At 42.7% G+C, this 15,022-nt stretch overlaps 2 protein-coding genes across 2 annotated transcripts; one reads left to right on the forward strand and one right to left on the reverse strand.

Annotated features, from left to right (window-relative positions):
• Nucleotides 1-8,189: 8,189 nt before the first annotated feature.
• MAD2L1 (mitotic arrest deficient 2 like 1) lies at nucleotides 8,190-10,598 on the forward strand. The gene is made up of 5 exons (XM_014886668.2): nucleotides 8,190-8,311; nucleotides 8,491-8,637; nucleotides 8,709-8,829; nucleotides 9,153-9,256; nucleotides 9,741-10,598. The coding sequence occupies exons 1-5, from the start codon at nucleotides 8,230-8,232 to the stop codon at nucleotides 9,911-9,913; spliced, it is 627 nt and encodes a 208-aa protein (XP_014742154.1). The 5' UTR covers nucleotides 8,190-8,229; the 3' UTR covers nucleotides 9,914-10,598.
• Nucleotides 10,599-11,017: 419 nt separating this feature from the next.
• On the reverse strand, nucleotides 11,018-14,949 carry RPL7L1 (ribosomal protein L7 like 1). The gene is made up of 7 exons (XM_014886667.2): nucleotides 14,881-14,949; nucleotides 14,649-14,757; nucleotides 12,931-13,094; nucleotides 12,629-12,766; nucleotides 12,278-12,387; nucleotides 11,893-12,105; nucleotides 11,018-11,638 (listed from the first exon to the last, which is right to left on the reverse strand). The coding sequence occupies exons 1-6, from the start codon at nucleotides 14,895-14,897 to the stop codon at nucleotides 11,897-11,899; spliced, it is 747 nt and encodes a 248-aa protein (XP_014742153.1). The 5' UTR covers nucleotides 14,898-14,949; the 3' UTR covers nucleotides 11,018-11,638; nucleotides 11,893-11,896.
• Nucleotides 14,950-15,022: the final 73 nt, after the last annotated feature.

The raw sequence follows: 15,022 nt of genomic DNA on the forward strand, positions 1-15,022 counted from the left end.
TAAGATATGGACAGATTCTGATAATTTATAAAATCTGCCAGCAAGCCAATGCCAATTTTAGTATATACGTGATTTAGACCTGCTTTTAGTTTAATTGACATTTTTCTTACTTAAAACACAAAAACTGGCCACTGAGGAAAAAGCACTCACTTTTAACAGGATCATGGAAATATTAGCAATAGCAGTCCATAAATCACTAAAAATAATTTTTAGATTCTCAGAGAATGAACAGCCAATGTGTCAAATAGAATGGAGGTTTGACAGAGAAGGAATGTGTTTTTCTGGGAACGATTATTTTGTTTCACAAAAACGAGTCCTGTTATGAAGGGCAGTCCTATTCCAACATAAGCACGGTTTTTAGTGTTCCAGTTAATAATACAGTAAGCCAAATATAAGAAAATTCATTCTCAGGCATATAAGCAAGTAAAAGCACCTTGACCAAATTTAAAAAAAACTGATCCCACAAAATTTCATCTTAGTCCTGGTTAAAGGTACTGATGATTTCATGCTACAAACCTCAAGGGGAAATAAGGGAGACATGCATTTCTAATGTCACACTCCCAGACCATGTTCTTCTCCTCCACTCAAAGACTGAGAAAAGGGAAAAGGGTCATGACAGGTTTGAGTAGTGACTGAGACTGCCTATTCTAGAAACACCAAGAGTGATTTAACACAGCAGAAATGCTCTGTATAAAGAAAAACTAAGGAAGCATTACACAGGTCAGTATTTTGTTTCAGACTAGCTTTTATCCAAATCTGGCCATAGCAACTTGCAGTCACTATTACTTAATCCTGAATAGTGACTGAAAAATGATTCAGGAGTCCTCTGCAAATTAGAACTAAGTCAAGTTTTCCGAAATGCTTCTGAAGCCACATCAAGAATTGGATGTTGAAGGTGAAAGGTGTGCACACAAACACAAGTTACTGCCTTGTCACAACAGCTCTGACACCAACTGCTCTGTAGCTAGCAAAGAAGGTACAGCTGGTTTCTTTGAGCCTTTAACATATTAAAATCCTTATTCACAATTCATCATCTTAAGAGACGGGGCCTTTTTTTAGGTAACTTAATTCTTTGCCAAAATCTTCTGAGGGTCTCAAAATCCCACACAGCAAGTAGTTTCCCATTTGTGATCTCTCCATGTTACTCTCTAGTCCCTAATTTTACAGGCCTAGTTGTGCTCAGCAGCTGTAAAATTCAGCTTATACTGACTACACATCCCTGAACAACTCTCTCAAGCAGGGGTGGCTGATGAACATTGCCCAGACATCACAGTCTTTTACACACCTGTGTCACTTGTGGTACCATGACTACTGCAAACCTGCCTTAAAGTACCTGAAACCGAAGAATTGAATTTGTTACTGCATGTTTTGATATGTCATACAAAAAACTTAAGATGTTAAACAAAAAACTTCACTTACCCACCTTTGGCTTTTCAGCATTCTGTTTAATGTTGGAGAATATCCATGTAACATGTCTGCTACTGATCCTTTGCTATGGGATTTTGTTTCAGTCTAGGTCCAGTTGTGCTACTATCAGCATTTTTAAAAATACTTTTTCATATTTTTAATGAAACTGCAGCTGAAACAGGAGACAGAAGTGATCATGCATGTCCTCTGCCATCTGTAGGGAATTCAGGTGGATTCTTTTTCCTTCTTTATGAATAACAGTGCAATTTGTTTGGTAAATATAATGGAAAATCACCAAGGGTAACGTGTAAAAACCTGCAGGTCAGCAGAGATTTTTACAGCTTCTAAATTAATGTGCAACCTGGTTGGCCAAAACGTGCCCAAGGGCAGAGCAAGGTTAAGGTGCCATGGAGAGGAAATCTAAACATCATCAGAGTAATACAAACCTCGTGTGTGGCAGTAACCAGAGACAGCCAAGCACAGTGAGATGGAGCTTTTGGCAGGGAGAATTCAGTAATGCTGGTGAGGGAAAGAGCTGCTCCGGGTATGTAGAAGAGAACACAAGAAGATGCAGGCCATTTTACCCAAAAAACTAGCACAGGCAACAAGCAGACAAGGTATGTCATCCTGCAGAATTTTAGGAGATTATTTAGGTTCTCTATCACAAGTTTAATTCAGAGCAAAAGACCCCACTTTTTAAATTTTATTGGTACTGAAAAGCTTATGCAAAGTGAAAATCTACGGAAAATGAAGCAAATTGCAATTTGACAGCTGGACTGTGGTTCTGAACTCTCTTGGCCAGGTTTGACCATTAAAGCTCAATCTCTTCCTCTTCCCTGCTGTCTCCAAATGGATTTTCAATCCCTTTCTGTTCTGTGGCACAGTTTCAACAGATATGATAAGGAATGTTGCCCAGCCAAACTAGCCCAAAGCTTGCTGACAACATCATTTCCCAGGGCATGGGAGATGAGGGTTTGGATTTCCTCTGGATGTAAATGTTACTGAACCTCAATTTTCCCAGTGTTAGATGATTGTTCTTATGTGATAGTGATAAATGACTGTGAACTCTGTAATCACTGTCAAACTTGTACAAAAAAAATCCAAAACCAAAACAAGTAGAGACTGCTCTTGAAAATAAAAGGATGTCAGTGCACAAGGCATCACCATGGTAGAAGCTGCAGAAACTCAATGTACACGAACTTGGCAGGACTATTAAATCCTTTTGCAGAAATTTGAAATCTACATCTAAACTGATTAGCCCAAGTTCATACAAATGCCCAGGCAAGCAAGGATGGAAAAGGAGAGTGCTGACTCCCAGCTACCACAAAGGAATTTTCCTCAGTAGCCAGAGTGCCTTGACCCTTCAGGTAAGAATCCACCCGTGATCCACCTTGCACTGACTGTCAGATTACAACCAAGGAGCAGCTCACCTTGAGCAATAGTGCCATGTTTTCACTCAAATCAGATTTCAAGGAAGGAAGACTGTAAGGAACAATTAGCATCAAAGTATTACTCACATTACCAAGCCATCTGGTTTCCATTCTTACACTCCTACCAGCGTCACATCATGAGGTTTGGAGGGGACCATTCACTGTGCACCAGGCACAGGTAACTGCTTTGAAATTGAATTTTGAAATCGGACTTTCAAATATTGTTACAGGCTTCTCTGATTTTTCTCCTAAAAGTTTTGAGGGTGTTGACTAACAGCAAGCAGTGAATTGGATGTCCTTCTGGGCTCAGGAGTGACTTAGAAAATCAAGTGCATTTGTTCAAATTGTACCAGCAAATCCTTTCTTCACTTTTCATATGCGATGCAGAATTGTATAACCTTTGCACCTGATACTTCCCACACCTACCTCAATGCTGCTCTTGTGCAAAGACAGCTTCTTCAATGGGTGTTAAGCCATGAGTGCCAGTAATCAGAGACTGCTCTGATTTCCAGGTAAAGGCATTTTTAACAGCTCACGTTGGTTTGGGAACCAGCAGAGCAGATGAGCTCTGATTAAGGCACACACAGTTCAGGAGTCAGGCACTGTCTCCATGCTATGGGATGAGACTTCCCAAGGAAGCAGCATGCACTGAGAGCTGCAGGTATGGGCTGGAGAGGAGCTGCTCAGGGTACAGTCCCAGCCCATGTGGCCTGCGTGCCTCATGAAATATTTTAGCTCATCTCATCTCACTATTATGACTCTTTGGTGACAATTTGTTCCTTTTTTATTTTAAGAAAGGTATGCGTAAGTTTCTCAAAACATATGGAACGGATGTTTTTCTTGAAATAAATTATGTTCATTAAAGAATTCCTCCTACCACACAGGAATCAATATCTTTAGAAAATCATTCTTTGCCATTCTCTTAAACTGTCCAACACTTTGGAGAAAGAATTTGAGTATTTTTATGTCTGTTCTCAGTAATGATTACCGTTCTGCCAGGAGAACAGCTAACTTGCCTGGAGGTTTAACTGTAGGAAAAAAATGAATAAAGACTCTAATTTTCAATTGGAAATAAAGGAATTATTCATGTTTTCGCCACAAATATTTCTAATGCCAATAACATGCTTTTCACAATATTTCCCTCTTCAGTGACCACAATTCTCAGGCATTATGTAAGCTGCACTCTATCCCTTGCTACACAATCAATTGAACAAACCCATCATGGTTATACATCACAAGAAACACAATTAGAAAGCAATCACAAAGCAACAATTCCCATCAAACACATTGCAACCACACAATAGAATCCTATAAAAATTCCCTGTGGTACTACCAAGGCATATTTACTGTGCTACCAATCTTCAGGATCCTTTTCTCCTCAGTTTCTGATGACCCACCAAAAGTTTCTGCTGATAAATCTATAAATGATAAATCAATGTTCCAGGGTACTTAAGAAGGCTAATTTTGAATTTTAAGCTAAACTGACAGTAATACTGGCTTAGTAAATTTAAGCTACCTGAGAACTCCCTAGTTCTCCATTGATTTATTAATATGGAAATTTCAGATGTGACAGGAGCTAAACTGAATTGGATTAACATTCACCTTTCAAACTATCAACCTTCAGGCTGGGGATTAAACTGTAAAGAGTGGATTCCGTGGATTTCACATACCTGTTACCAGTGTAACATGACATCATCCAGCAGTAAGTAGTTCTCAAGGCACAAAAAAGCTCAATAAAGTCCTGTTCTTCCCAATTCTGAAACAGGATTCCTATCCTCACATGAAATGTTTAAAGATAATCATTCCTCTGTTAAGTTGTCTTTAATGCAACAGCCAACAAAGGTAAACACGAAAACTGGGCATTAAGTATTGCCTCCATTCTAGAACAATGATTTTAAAACTAGAAAAAGATGTAAAACCAGCAAAGTACCAAACAGTAAAACCAAGTCGCTGTACTTCCAGCCAAAACTGAAGGGCTGCAGATAACGCGTGTGCCTGCTGCCATCTCCTGGTAGTTCAGAGGTAAAGCCGTCACAAATATTAACTTTTTTTTTTTCCCCTCTAGAAAAATACCAGGTCTTCGAAGGAAGACTTTTCCCAAAAAACAAGTAAGAAAAAGATACCATGTTATGTTCTACAGAAGGAGCTTTCAAAACTCTCAAAATCTACACGAATTTATTTCACTGTACAAGGCAGCCACTACCTGGACATAGTTACTTTCAAACTAAATGGAGTTCTAAAATCAGCTTAAGTAAAGAAACACCAAAGCTCTTTCATTTTATAAAATAAATAAGTATTCACCCGAGTTATATTAATTTCAAAATACATTCAGAAAATTAACTGTTAGAATTTCCACATGGCATTCAAAACCAAAGGAAGTCCCTTTGGGAAGCCTACTCATCATGTTAAAAGTTATAGTGCAGATTACAGGCCCATACTGACTCACTTGAATATCCATTTCTTTTCATAAAGGTTCAAGACAATCTTTCACTGTTGCACCACTCTCATTGCCTTTGGTGAAGGGCACAGCATTGCTGCTTGCAATGATATTCCATGTTTTATGTTTTAAAAATAGGATTAGCCAACTTGAAAAGAAATTTTATTTTGACAGCTGACAGGAGGCACCTGTACTTATCCTGCAAACTTTAGTGCTACAAAGACTGTTGAAACTTTCATTTCAGAAGCTATTTTGCTATGCTGGAGAGCAGAGATCTGTCCACATCTTCCTGAAGGTTAAAAGATAAATAAATAATGGGAATGAACTCCACAAGTGGATTATGTCTTCTAGTGTGCTGAATGACTATGGCAATGTGACCTGGCTTGCCTTAAAAAAAATGCAGGCATACCAGAGATTTGGATTGCCCATGGTTCACTGACAGCTGCCATGGGGAAACAATCATTAAATGTTGCAGAAAAGCCAAGCTAAATACGGAACATTTCCTTTCACAGAACGAGAATCAAAAAAATTGTGTTGTAACATCAAGCTGTAACTGAGAAACTGAACAATGACTGAAGACCTAAATTAAATCCAACTGGGATTTCACATTCTTTATGAAAATGAAGGTTTTATCATGAGATAATTAAAGCAAGGACGGCCAACTCCTGGTGTGCCAGAATGTATAAGTTAGCCTGTCATGCTGGCTTGTGAGAGTCCCTGGGAGCTGGGCAGGAAGCAGCCTGTCACAAATCAGCCACTCACCCACTGCAGCCTCCCTGGCACAGCCACAGAACCCTCCTGCTGCTGGACATTTCCTAATGTCACAAACGACAGGCACTGTTCATGGAGCGTGGTCAGCAACAGGAAGGATTCGTGTGCATGTCCCCATCACACGTGGCCAGGCCAGCTTAGCTACAGCACACACAGAATGCAAAGGTCTGGGGATTTTTTGTGGGGGAGAAGGGAGGACATCAAGGCAGAAAATGGTGCTGATCACAACTCAGAACCAGGGAGAGAAAATTTAATTAAAACTCTGAAATGGCAGGTGCAGGGAGCTCAGAGTTCTAACAGAGCTCACCAACCACTCTCAGCACCTGCCAGGTGAATTTTGTTACAAGGAACGAAGAAGCAAAAATTAAGTCTGGAACTGATAAGCCTATGCAGCTGTGTGTGTGCAAACCATCCAAACTGAAACACAGTGAAATTATCTTGGTAACCAAGAAACAGCTGGGTTCCTTCTTTCTGTCTGATTTTAACAGTAAGACAGAGGAGAAATATGTTAAATATTAATCGACAGCTCTGCTGTTCTTGCCTAGTCTCACACTTTCAAGATCTCTTACTTATCACAAAAATGAGCAAAATGAGTCATTTGAGTATTGAAATGGACAAGAAGCCAAGTGTAGAAAAAACCCCAGAGGGCTGAGACCATTTTGGGATAAATAAATAAGAGCACCACACTACATAAGGATTTAAGCAAAACAGCAGATATGCACAGCAATCCAACTCCTAAAAGTTAGGCATTGGATAAAAAATGCTTCTATTATCACAGCCTTGGACATATACCACTCTTACTCAGAAAATATTTTATTCAGAAGACTTATGTATAGTACAATCACTAGTTAACAAGATCCAGAATAAATTTCCCCTGGTTAAATTAAATTATTCAGAACCTTCCAGAACTTCAGCACATGACTTCAGGGCTATACCATTTGTTTTAATCACAGCAGCCTGAACCCTGAGGCAAACCACATTTCCTCTTGGATCAAGACTGGAATCAAGAGAAAGCCTAAACTTTTGAGAAAAATTGTCTTATTACAATAAAATAAGCAATCACACCATCAATTCACTCTCTTAGCAGCTGGCCCCCTGTATTGTGTAATGACCACATGGTTTTTATCCTCAGTATAAATATTTCTATTTTGAATGCAACTTCATTTTAAGACTGTTCAATTTGTTTCTTTCAAGGGCAATATAGGTATATAGCACAGGTATACCTTAGATGATAGCACCAGATAATGCCTTGGAAAAATCACATTCAGGGAATAATTTCATTTGCAGCTCTTCTGTGCCCAGCAAACCCATTAATTTTCATTTTGTTGCCTATAATTGGTTTTATCAGCTAATTAGCTGGCCACCTTGTTACTATCCCAGCAGACCGTAACTTCCCCTCGTTATATTATTAACATACTTCAACATTTACTTGTTTTGCTCAGTCTCTCTTACCTGTTAACCTCTGCCAGAGCTTCCTCCACTGCTGGCTGCCACATCTTCCTCGGTCTCCCTGCACTAACAGGACTGAAGTTGTTTGACCAAGTAGCAAATTCCCCTCACCAAGGCAGGCCAACAAGCCAAATAACTAATAACCTTTTATATATATATTTTTAATTTGTTCTGGACTTCTTATGGACTGAAGGAAAAATTCTTTATTCTGCTTTCCCACGCTCTCGCCACCTGCCTCCTCGTAGTGCCTGCAGAATAGTATTTTTATTTGAAGCAGCTGCTGCATGACTTACACCATGAAGGCCACCAATAAATCATAAACGAAGTATTTGTTCACTCATACCTGAAAAGTACCATTTTTAGGTTCATAAGGTCGAATATACCTAGGCAAAAGCTGACACGCAGTTTACCACAGCATTCCCATATCACAGCTCCTGACTCGCTCCGCCCCCGCTCCCTCAGCCCCACCCACAGGGGCAGCGGGAGCGGACGGGGAGCCGAACATGGGGGAAAAGCCCTTCGTTTCCTAGCAGGCAGCCATGGCACCGCTCAGGCTGCAGCCCGTTTTCCATGGATTCCCGGGGCACGGGGAATCGCCATTCCCACAGGGAAAGCCGGCATGGTGGCCTGAGGCGGCGCGCGCCCCCCTCAGCGCGGCCGTGCGCGAGCGGGGAAGGGGCGGGGCCTGCCGGGGGCGGGGCCAGATTCGAACCGGGCGGCGGGGAAGCGGCGGCCATGGCGGCGCAGCAGCAGCTAGGCCGGGAGCACCAGGGCATCACCCTGCGCGGCAGCGCCGAGCTCGTCGCCGAGTTCTTCTGTGAGGGGGCTGCGGGGGGCATCGGGGACCGCGCTGCGAGAGAGGGAGAGAGAGGAGGAGGGTGGGAGGGAAGGTGAGGGCGTGGGAGGCCGCTCTTGTGGGGTGACATGGCCGCCGGCTGGGGCGTGGGGCGGGAGGTGTGGTACACATCCCTTTCCCTCTCCGTCTAAATCGTGCAGCCTATGGAATCAACAGCATCCTGTACCAGCGGGGCATCTACCCCCCCGAGACCTTCACCCGCGTGCAGAAGTACGGGCTCACCCTGCTGGTCACCACGGACCCCGAGCTGGCCAACTACCTCAACAACGTGACGGAGCAGATGAAAGGTGCGGGCCCTCCCTCCCCTGTCCCTGACCCCGCAGCTCGGGCTCTAAGCGCCTGCCGTGGCTTCTTGCAGAGTGGCTGTACAAGTGCATTGTGCAGCGCCTGGTGGTGGTGATCTCCAGCATCGAGAGCAGCGAGGTGCTGGAGCGCTGGCAGTTTGACATCGAGTGTGACAAAACTGCGAAGGATGACAAGTGAGTACTGCGGGCCCTCCACTCCCCCTCTTCCCTGAGTAGCGGTGCAGGCACAGGATCAATGCCATGGACTTGTTCCTTCAAATCTTTCTCAGTGCCCTGCCCTCTGTTTGTCTGCAAACCAGTCATTATGATTGAACACAGAAACAAAAAAAAATAAAGGGAGACCAGCTATCACTTAACTTTTCTAAGGACTTAAAAGTGTCACTGCTACTCTAAAAATACTGTAGCAAATAGACTATCAGAACTTTAAAAGAACTGTATTTAGAGGAAACTCAGCACAGTAAAAGTTTTATCTTACCAGAGTTTTCTTACTTTTCCAGTGGACCACGAGAGAAATCTCAGAAAGCAATTCAGGATGAAATTCGCTCTGTCATCAGACAAATAACTGCCACAGTAACTTTCCTGCCACTCTTGGAATCTGCCTGTGAGTGTTCCGAACTGCACTAAAGAAATCATACACTTGTGAAAAACATCAGTAACTTTCCATCTTTAGAAAATATTTTCTGATTTTCTGAGGCTTTTTTAATTATTACTCATTGTGTACCATCACGCTTTTGAGACAGCACTTTGTTTAACTGGGATCAGGACAGAACTTGGGATAGCTTAACAAACTAGAGGGAATTAGTATGTATGCCCAAAGGAATGCAAGTTTTAATGAATAATTGATTAATAGGAAGTGTTATACAAGCTGTGTTATACAGCATTGTAGCATGTTAAAAAAAAATTTTGACATTCACTTGAGAAAACTAAAATGGCCTGATGTGAATATAACTTATTTTAACTATTTTTTTTTTCACATAACTAGTAGCAGTGTAACTTCTGAAAACCTTGGCCATTGTCTCACGTTCTAGAAGATGCACTTCAAAGCTGCCATCTCCTTATGGTGATTTGTTCTCCCTTGCTCCCAGGTGCCTTTGACTTGCTGATATACACGGATAAAGATTTGGCAGTGCCAGAAAAGTGGGAAGAGTCAGGACCACAGTTCATTGCCAATTCAGAAGAGGTGCGGCTGCGTTCCTTCACTACCACAATCCACAAAGTCAACACCACAGTGGCTTACAAGAAGGATTCTGTTCCCTAAGATACAGGGGGAAGTTTTGTGTGTGTAAACACTACCTTGTATAGTTTCTGTTCATCATGCAGCTAAGCCATGAACACATCATTACTGTCCTCTTGCTGAAGTATGACACAAAGACAATGTGCCTGTCTTTGATAATGTGACACTAGACTAAGCTTGGCATCATTTTTAAAGATTTTTAAAAGGTATTCATGGTCATAGTTCAATTCTTACTTTACTGTATGACCTAAACTAATGGTGTGTTAAACCACTGCCTCTGCTAGAAATACTGCCGAAGTCTAGGATTAGCTGCTAGAATTGTGTTCAGATCTTGTAATTATTTTAAAACTGCATTCTGTTAGCAGTCTTCAGTTCTCTGTAGCAACTAAAATAATCTCATTCCTAGTGTGCCAATTCTCATGTTAAAAGCCTGGGCTGTTTTACTGCCAGAAATAACCCTAAAATGAATCAACCAAGCAATTTTTATCTTTCTCTACAATTTCTCTTCAATTTCTGTCTTTCTCTATGGAAGCAGCTGTTTATCAGGAAAACTTTAAATACAAGCCTTGTATTTTAATGACCACTGGGATCTAATTCTGGGGACAGAGCTGTTCTAAGCCTGTGTGTGTCTGTAGTGTCTGTCCAGCATTTTCTATGTTTGTATTCTTGTTTTACAGAATAAAGCTTCGAGTTTTATAGTGCTCTCTAATTAAGAGTCTGCAGTCCTTCCTATTTCAGACGGTTTTGTGAATGCTACATCCTAGTTCACAACTGTCACACAAGTAACACCCAAAAGGCATCCTCCTTGTGCTGTTCCTTCCTGAGTCTCCAAGTGGTGTGGAGTCCATATGAAATCCATTCATGGATTAACTGTTTGCCCCACCTAAGTCTTCAAATAACAATTTAAATAGTCCCAGTGAACTAATGACAAAGCACAGTGCCTGCCATATTTATTAAACAGCACTGGAGTCTTCAGGTGTTCTTACCCCTTTTTGTAGTAGAAGAAATTACGGATTTAAAACTCTGGAACTTTCAGACTCTTCCATAGTTTTGTTCACTTCCTTCACTAAATTCATTCCATACACAGTGTTTAGCTGTTTTTTCCACTCTTTTACAGTGATGTAGGACTTTCTGTTGTAACAATATAATTTCAAAAGTTTATTTTAAAAACATTGATTACCCCACCCCACAACTGCATTACAACCTTTTTGGGATTTCCTATTTCCAGGAAATAATCCTCTCCAGCAGTACCAATTTAACAGAAGGTAAAAAAAAAAAAAAAAAAAAAAAAAAAGGCAGTCTTCTTTAAATCAGGAGAAAAAAAACCCGTAATTTTAAAAAATAAATACAATCTAGGTATTTAAAGAGTTACATTGTTCACTGCTGGGGCTTGTGCTGCAGTAACAGAAGAATACCTTGGTGTTTTCTTTTGCCTGTCAGCACAATTGTGACTGCACTAGAAGCAGGTGCACCTCGAAGAGTGAAGTCTGCAGTAGTGAGCATAAAAAACATTTTACAGAGATGCAGAAGTCAAATTGCTCCAAGAAGCTCATTCTTGTACCAAACAGAATTTATCTTCTTTAAGAATGGCCAGCCCAAGGTCCATCTCCATCATCATCTCTGTATTTCTTCTTTTATAGAGGCACCAGCAGTCAAAAGAAGTTGCAGATAGATCGTTGCATGTAGATAATGTCCATGAAAGGTACATGTGAAAAGGAACAAGTTATAATCCTGAATTTTTCATAGACCCTGCAGAATAGGAAAGAAAATAAAAAGTAAGTCATACTAATCTCCAAGCCTTTATTTTATGGAGGTGTCCAACAGCATGGGCTGATTCCTAATGTGACCCACACTCTTGATTAGAGTGACCTACTCTGAGGTCACTTTTGTAGAGCGACAATAACAACAAGGGAGCCCCCCTCCATCTCCAATGGCAGTCTGGCTGTCCTTAGGAAAGGGAAGGAAGGGTGAGGCTCAGAATTACCCCAGCAGGCACTGCTCACCTGACTAGTTGAGCTGACGGATGAGCTGGTTGATGGCATCACCTCTGTAGCCAGGCTTGCCCATCTCCTTGAGGAAACCCACTCTGTTCCGCGATGCGTGGCGAGCCACCGACAGATGGAACGGCCACAGAAAGCTGGTGACTCTTTTGAAATGCTTCCCAGTTGTGTAGATTTCATGAATAAGGTCTTCCAGGCAAATGATATCACAGCCCCCTGCACAAGAAAACAACAACAAAAAAAAGAGATGTTCAACTGTAGCATCTTTCTTCACACTGCTCCAGCATTGCCAGTTCTCCAGTTTGGCAAGATTTTGTCTCTTCTCACCCTTTCAGGTTGTACTCAACTCTCAATACTTTCCTCAGTTTTCTCTCACCCTCTTCCTTACCTAAATGTTCCTCTATCAGCATGTTATCTGTCAGAGGCACCCTCTTTTTCTTGATCTTGGCTTGGCCCCGTTTCAGGATGAGCTCTCGTACAGATTTCAGGTTAGGCTGTCTGTGCAGAAACAAAAATCAGATGCTGTAACAGAAAGACACAATGCAGAGGAGAGCCCCATCACACTTCCTTGTGCACAGGTGGTAAAGTAACCAAGTTATGTCAAGAACAATGAGAAAAGGGGCAATAACAAGTTTTAGATATAGAGTTGATGAAGTTTTGACCATTACTGGAGAAGAAATGGAGGTGTGATAGCAGCTGGAGAACCCAGTGACCCCCAGGTGACAGGAGGGGTACGCACCCCCACGCCACGTAAGGCTCCACGATCCGCAGCATCTTCAGCGACAGCGGGCTCAGCTTCACAAATATGCCAGTGTAATTCTTCTTCAGCCGCAGCAACTCCATCACTCTTTTCACCCTCTTAGTCACTCCCTTAATGCTGAGGGAAAAACATTTATTAGTAACCACACTTCTCTAACACAGCAACAAAAGGCCTCAGACCACTGCAAAGAGACCCCTCCGGGTTGATCCCACTGCCTTGGCATAGAAATGACACAACAGAGGGCAGCAACAATAAAGGAAGGAGCAGGGGAAGGCTCTTACTCCACAATCCTCACGACAAAGGCCAGTTTGCTCTCCTGAGGTGCTGCTGCCTGCCCAGGCCTCTGCTCCATGCGTCTCAGCCGGGTGTCATCCCGGCGTTTGCGCCACGAATCCCGCACAAAGGTCTCCAGGCGCCTGAACTGGATCTGTTTCCCTTTCTGCTGCTACAGACAAAAGGAAAACGAAGTGTCACCCACCCCAACAGTCTCAGAGGTTTACATCTGAAAGGCCAAATTAAATGCAGAAGCAGTGAACAATGTTCTTTCAGCTTTGGAAGCAGTAAGAAAATAAATTTGATTATCTAAGCCCAAGGGAGACAGAACTGAGGGACAACACATGAATTTACATACAACTATTATTTGTGAACCGTGAACAAAGAGTTTTTCCCCAGGAAAAATAGAAATTAGGGAAAATGGAGCAAGACCCATGATACTTCTAAAGCGCACAACTCAGCAATGGCTGGGAAGGCCAGAAACCACACGTGGGCAAAACCAGATGCTACAGCAATACCCTAGACTCAAAATTACCCTGCAACAGAAAATAACTGCATTTAAAATCCTTTTCTATACAGGCATACATGTAAAAAAAAAATTCAAACGCTCAAGTAACTATTAAATATTGCTAATTTAAACAGAAAATATCTGGCTCACCCGATAAAGTCTTTTCATTATTGCTAAAAAATGTAAAGCTCCTTTTAAAAATTAAACACGTATTTAAACTCCTCTCTTGAGCTTAGTAATGAGTACATCCACCAGGTCATAGTGTTTTCTCATACAAAGAGAACTTGAAAATGCATATCATTACATAATTATATTTAAGATACTCTACTGGTTAAATTAGCAGGCCATTTTAAATTAAAGAACCTAACATTGTGTGTCTTCTGTTCTATTTCACTTTGTGGGTCACGCATGAAATTGGTTTAAATTTTCAAAGCAAGCAGACCTAACCGAAGTCTCATCACTAAGGTCCTTTTTCTAATGAGAATCTTAAAGAGTGGTTATTTAATATTATTGCTTATGCTTCCACCTTGGAAATACAGCAAGCCACAAATGCTTTTAAAAATGTAAACATGATATAAAAAATGGCAGGAGTTTTGCAAGTAATCCCATAAAATTCACTGGGAAAGCTTTAAGACTACTGGGGTACGGTAGTCTCAGATTCGGAACTGGAAAGGTTTGCTGTGCTTTGCCAGCCTGGAAATGGCACAGTGTGCACACGGTGTGCCACTCCACACGCAGAAAAAGGCTACAACAGGACCTGTGCTGCTCTAACAGGTAAATAATCTCTAAACGCACCCTCAGAAAAGCACGGTTCACACTGCAGGGTTACAACACAAAGGTGCTTGCAGACAGTGAAATCCCAGGGCAGCAGAGAGAACTCAGCAGCGCTGAGTTTCCCACATGTGGCTGTAAACACCTGACCACTACTGACCCAACAGGAACAACTCACAGTCTTCCATATATTTCTGTTTCGGTGTAATAACCTGTCAAAGCCTGTCCTCTTTACAAGGCTCAGAGACACACGGAGATGATGTTGAGGGACTCAAACTCCCCTCGGAACCCCGAATGTGATCCCTGCCCACCCTCGGCGCTCGGCACCCCCTCACTGAGGGGCCCGACCGCTCGGATCATTTCCTAGGAATTTCATGGAATTGAGATTCCCTCCTCCGCTGGACGAGCTGGGGCTGCAGGGCCAGGCTGTGCCGGGAGCCGCCGTACCTTGCGCTTGTTGAGCAGCGCCTGCTTGGCCTGGGTGGCCTTGATGGCCAGGTACGCCTTCCTCTTCTTCAGCAAGTTCTCCGGCACCAGCGGGATCCGCCGCTTCGGCCTGCGGGCGGAACAACCCGGTCACATCCCGGTCACATCCCGACCCCCCCGGGCCGCCCCCAGCCCGCGGATGGCGGCGGATCCCGCATTCCCTCCTCTCTCCCTCCCTCCATGCCGCACTCACTCCTCCAGCTCCGCCATCTTGCCGGGCCGGCGCTGCGCATGCTCGGGGATGAGGCGGGGCCATGGCCGCTCCCCCTCAGGCGCCGCGCGCTTTCCCGGGAATCCCGGAGCGCCGGGAAGCGGCTGACGGATGAGTTTGCCTC

This window comes from Sturnus vulgaris, chromosome 4 (assembly GCF_052056855.1).
Source record: "Sturnus vulgaris isolate bStuVul1 chromosome 4, bStuVul1.hap1, whole genome shotgun sequence".
Taxonomy (NCBI): domain Eukaryota; kingdom Metazoa; phylum Chordata; class Aves; order Passeriformes; family Sturnidae; genus Sturnus; species Sturnus vulgaris.

Bases quoted from the DNA above. Each gene is read 5' to 3' on its own strand.
- MAD2L1 (XM_014886668.2), top strand. From the start codon at position 8,230: ATGGCGGCGCAGCAGCAGCTAGGCCGGGAGCACCAGGGCATCACCCTG. The intron at 8,830-9,152 runs GTGAGTACTGCG...TTACTTTTCCAG, and splicing joins AAAACTGCGAAGGATGACAA to TGGACCACGAGAGAAATCTC. The intron at 9,257-9,740 runs GTGAGTGTTCCG...CCTTGCTCCCAG, and splicing joins GCCACTCTTGGAATCTGCCT to GTGCCTTTGACTTGCTGATA.
- RPL7L1 (XM_014886667.2), bottom strand. The intron at 13,095-14,648 runs GTACGGCGGCTC...TTTTGTCTGTAG, and splicing joins CGCTGCTCAACAAGCGCAAG to CAGCAGAAAGGGAAACAGAT. The intron at 12,767-12,930 runs GTAAGAGCCTTC...TTTTTCCCTCAG, and splicing joins TTTGTCGTGAGGATTGTGGA to CATTAAGGGAGTGACTAAGA.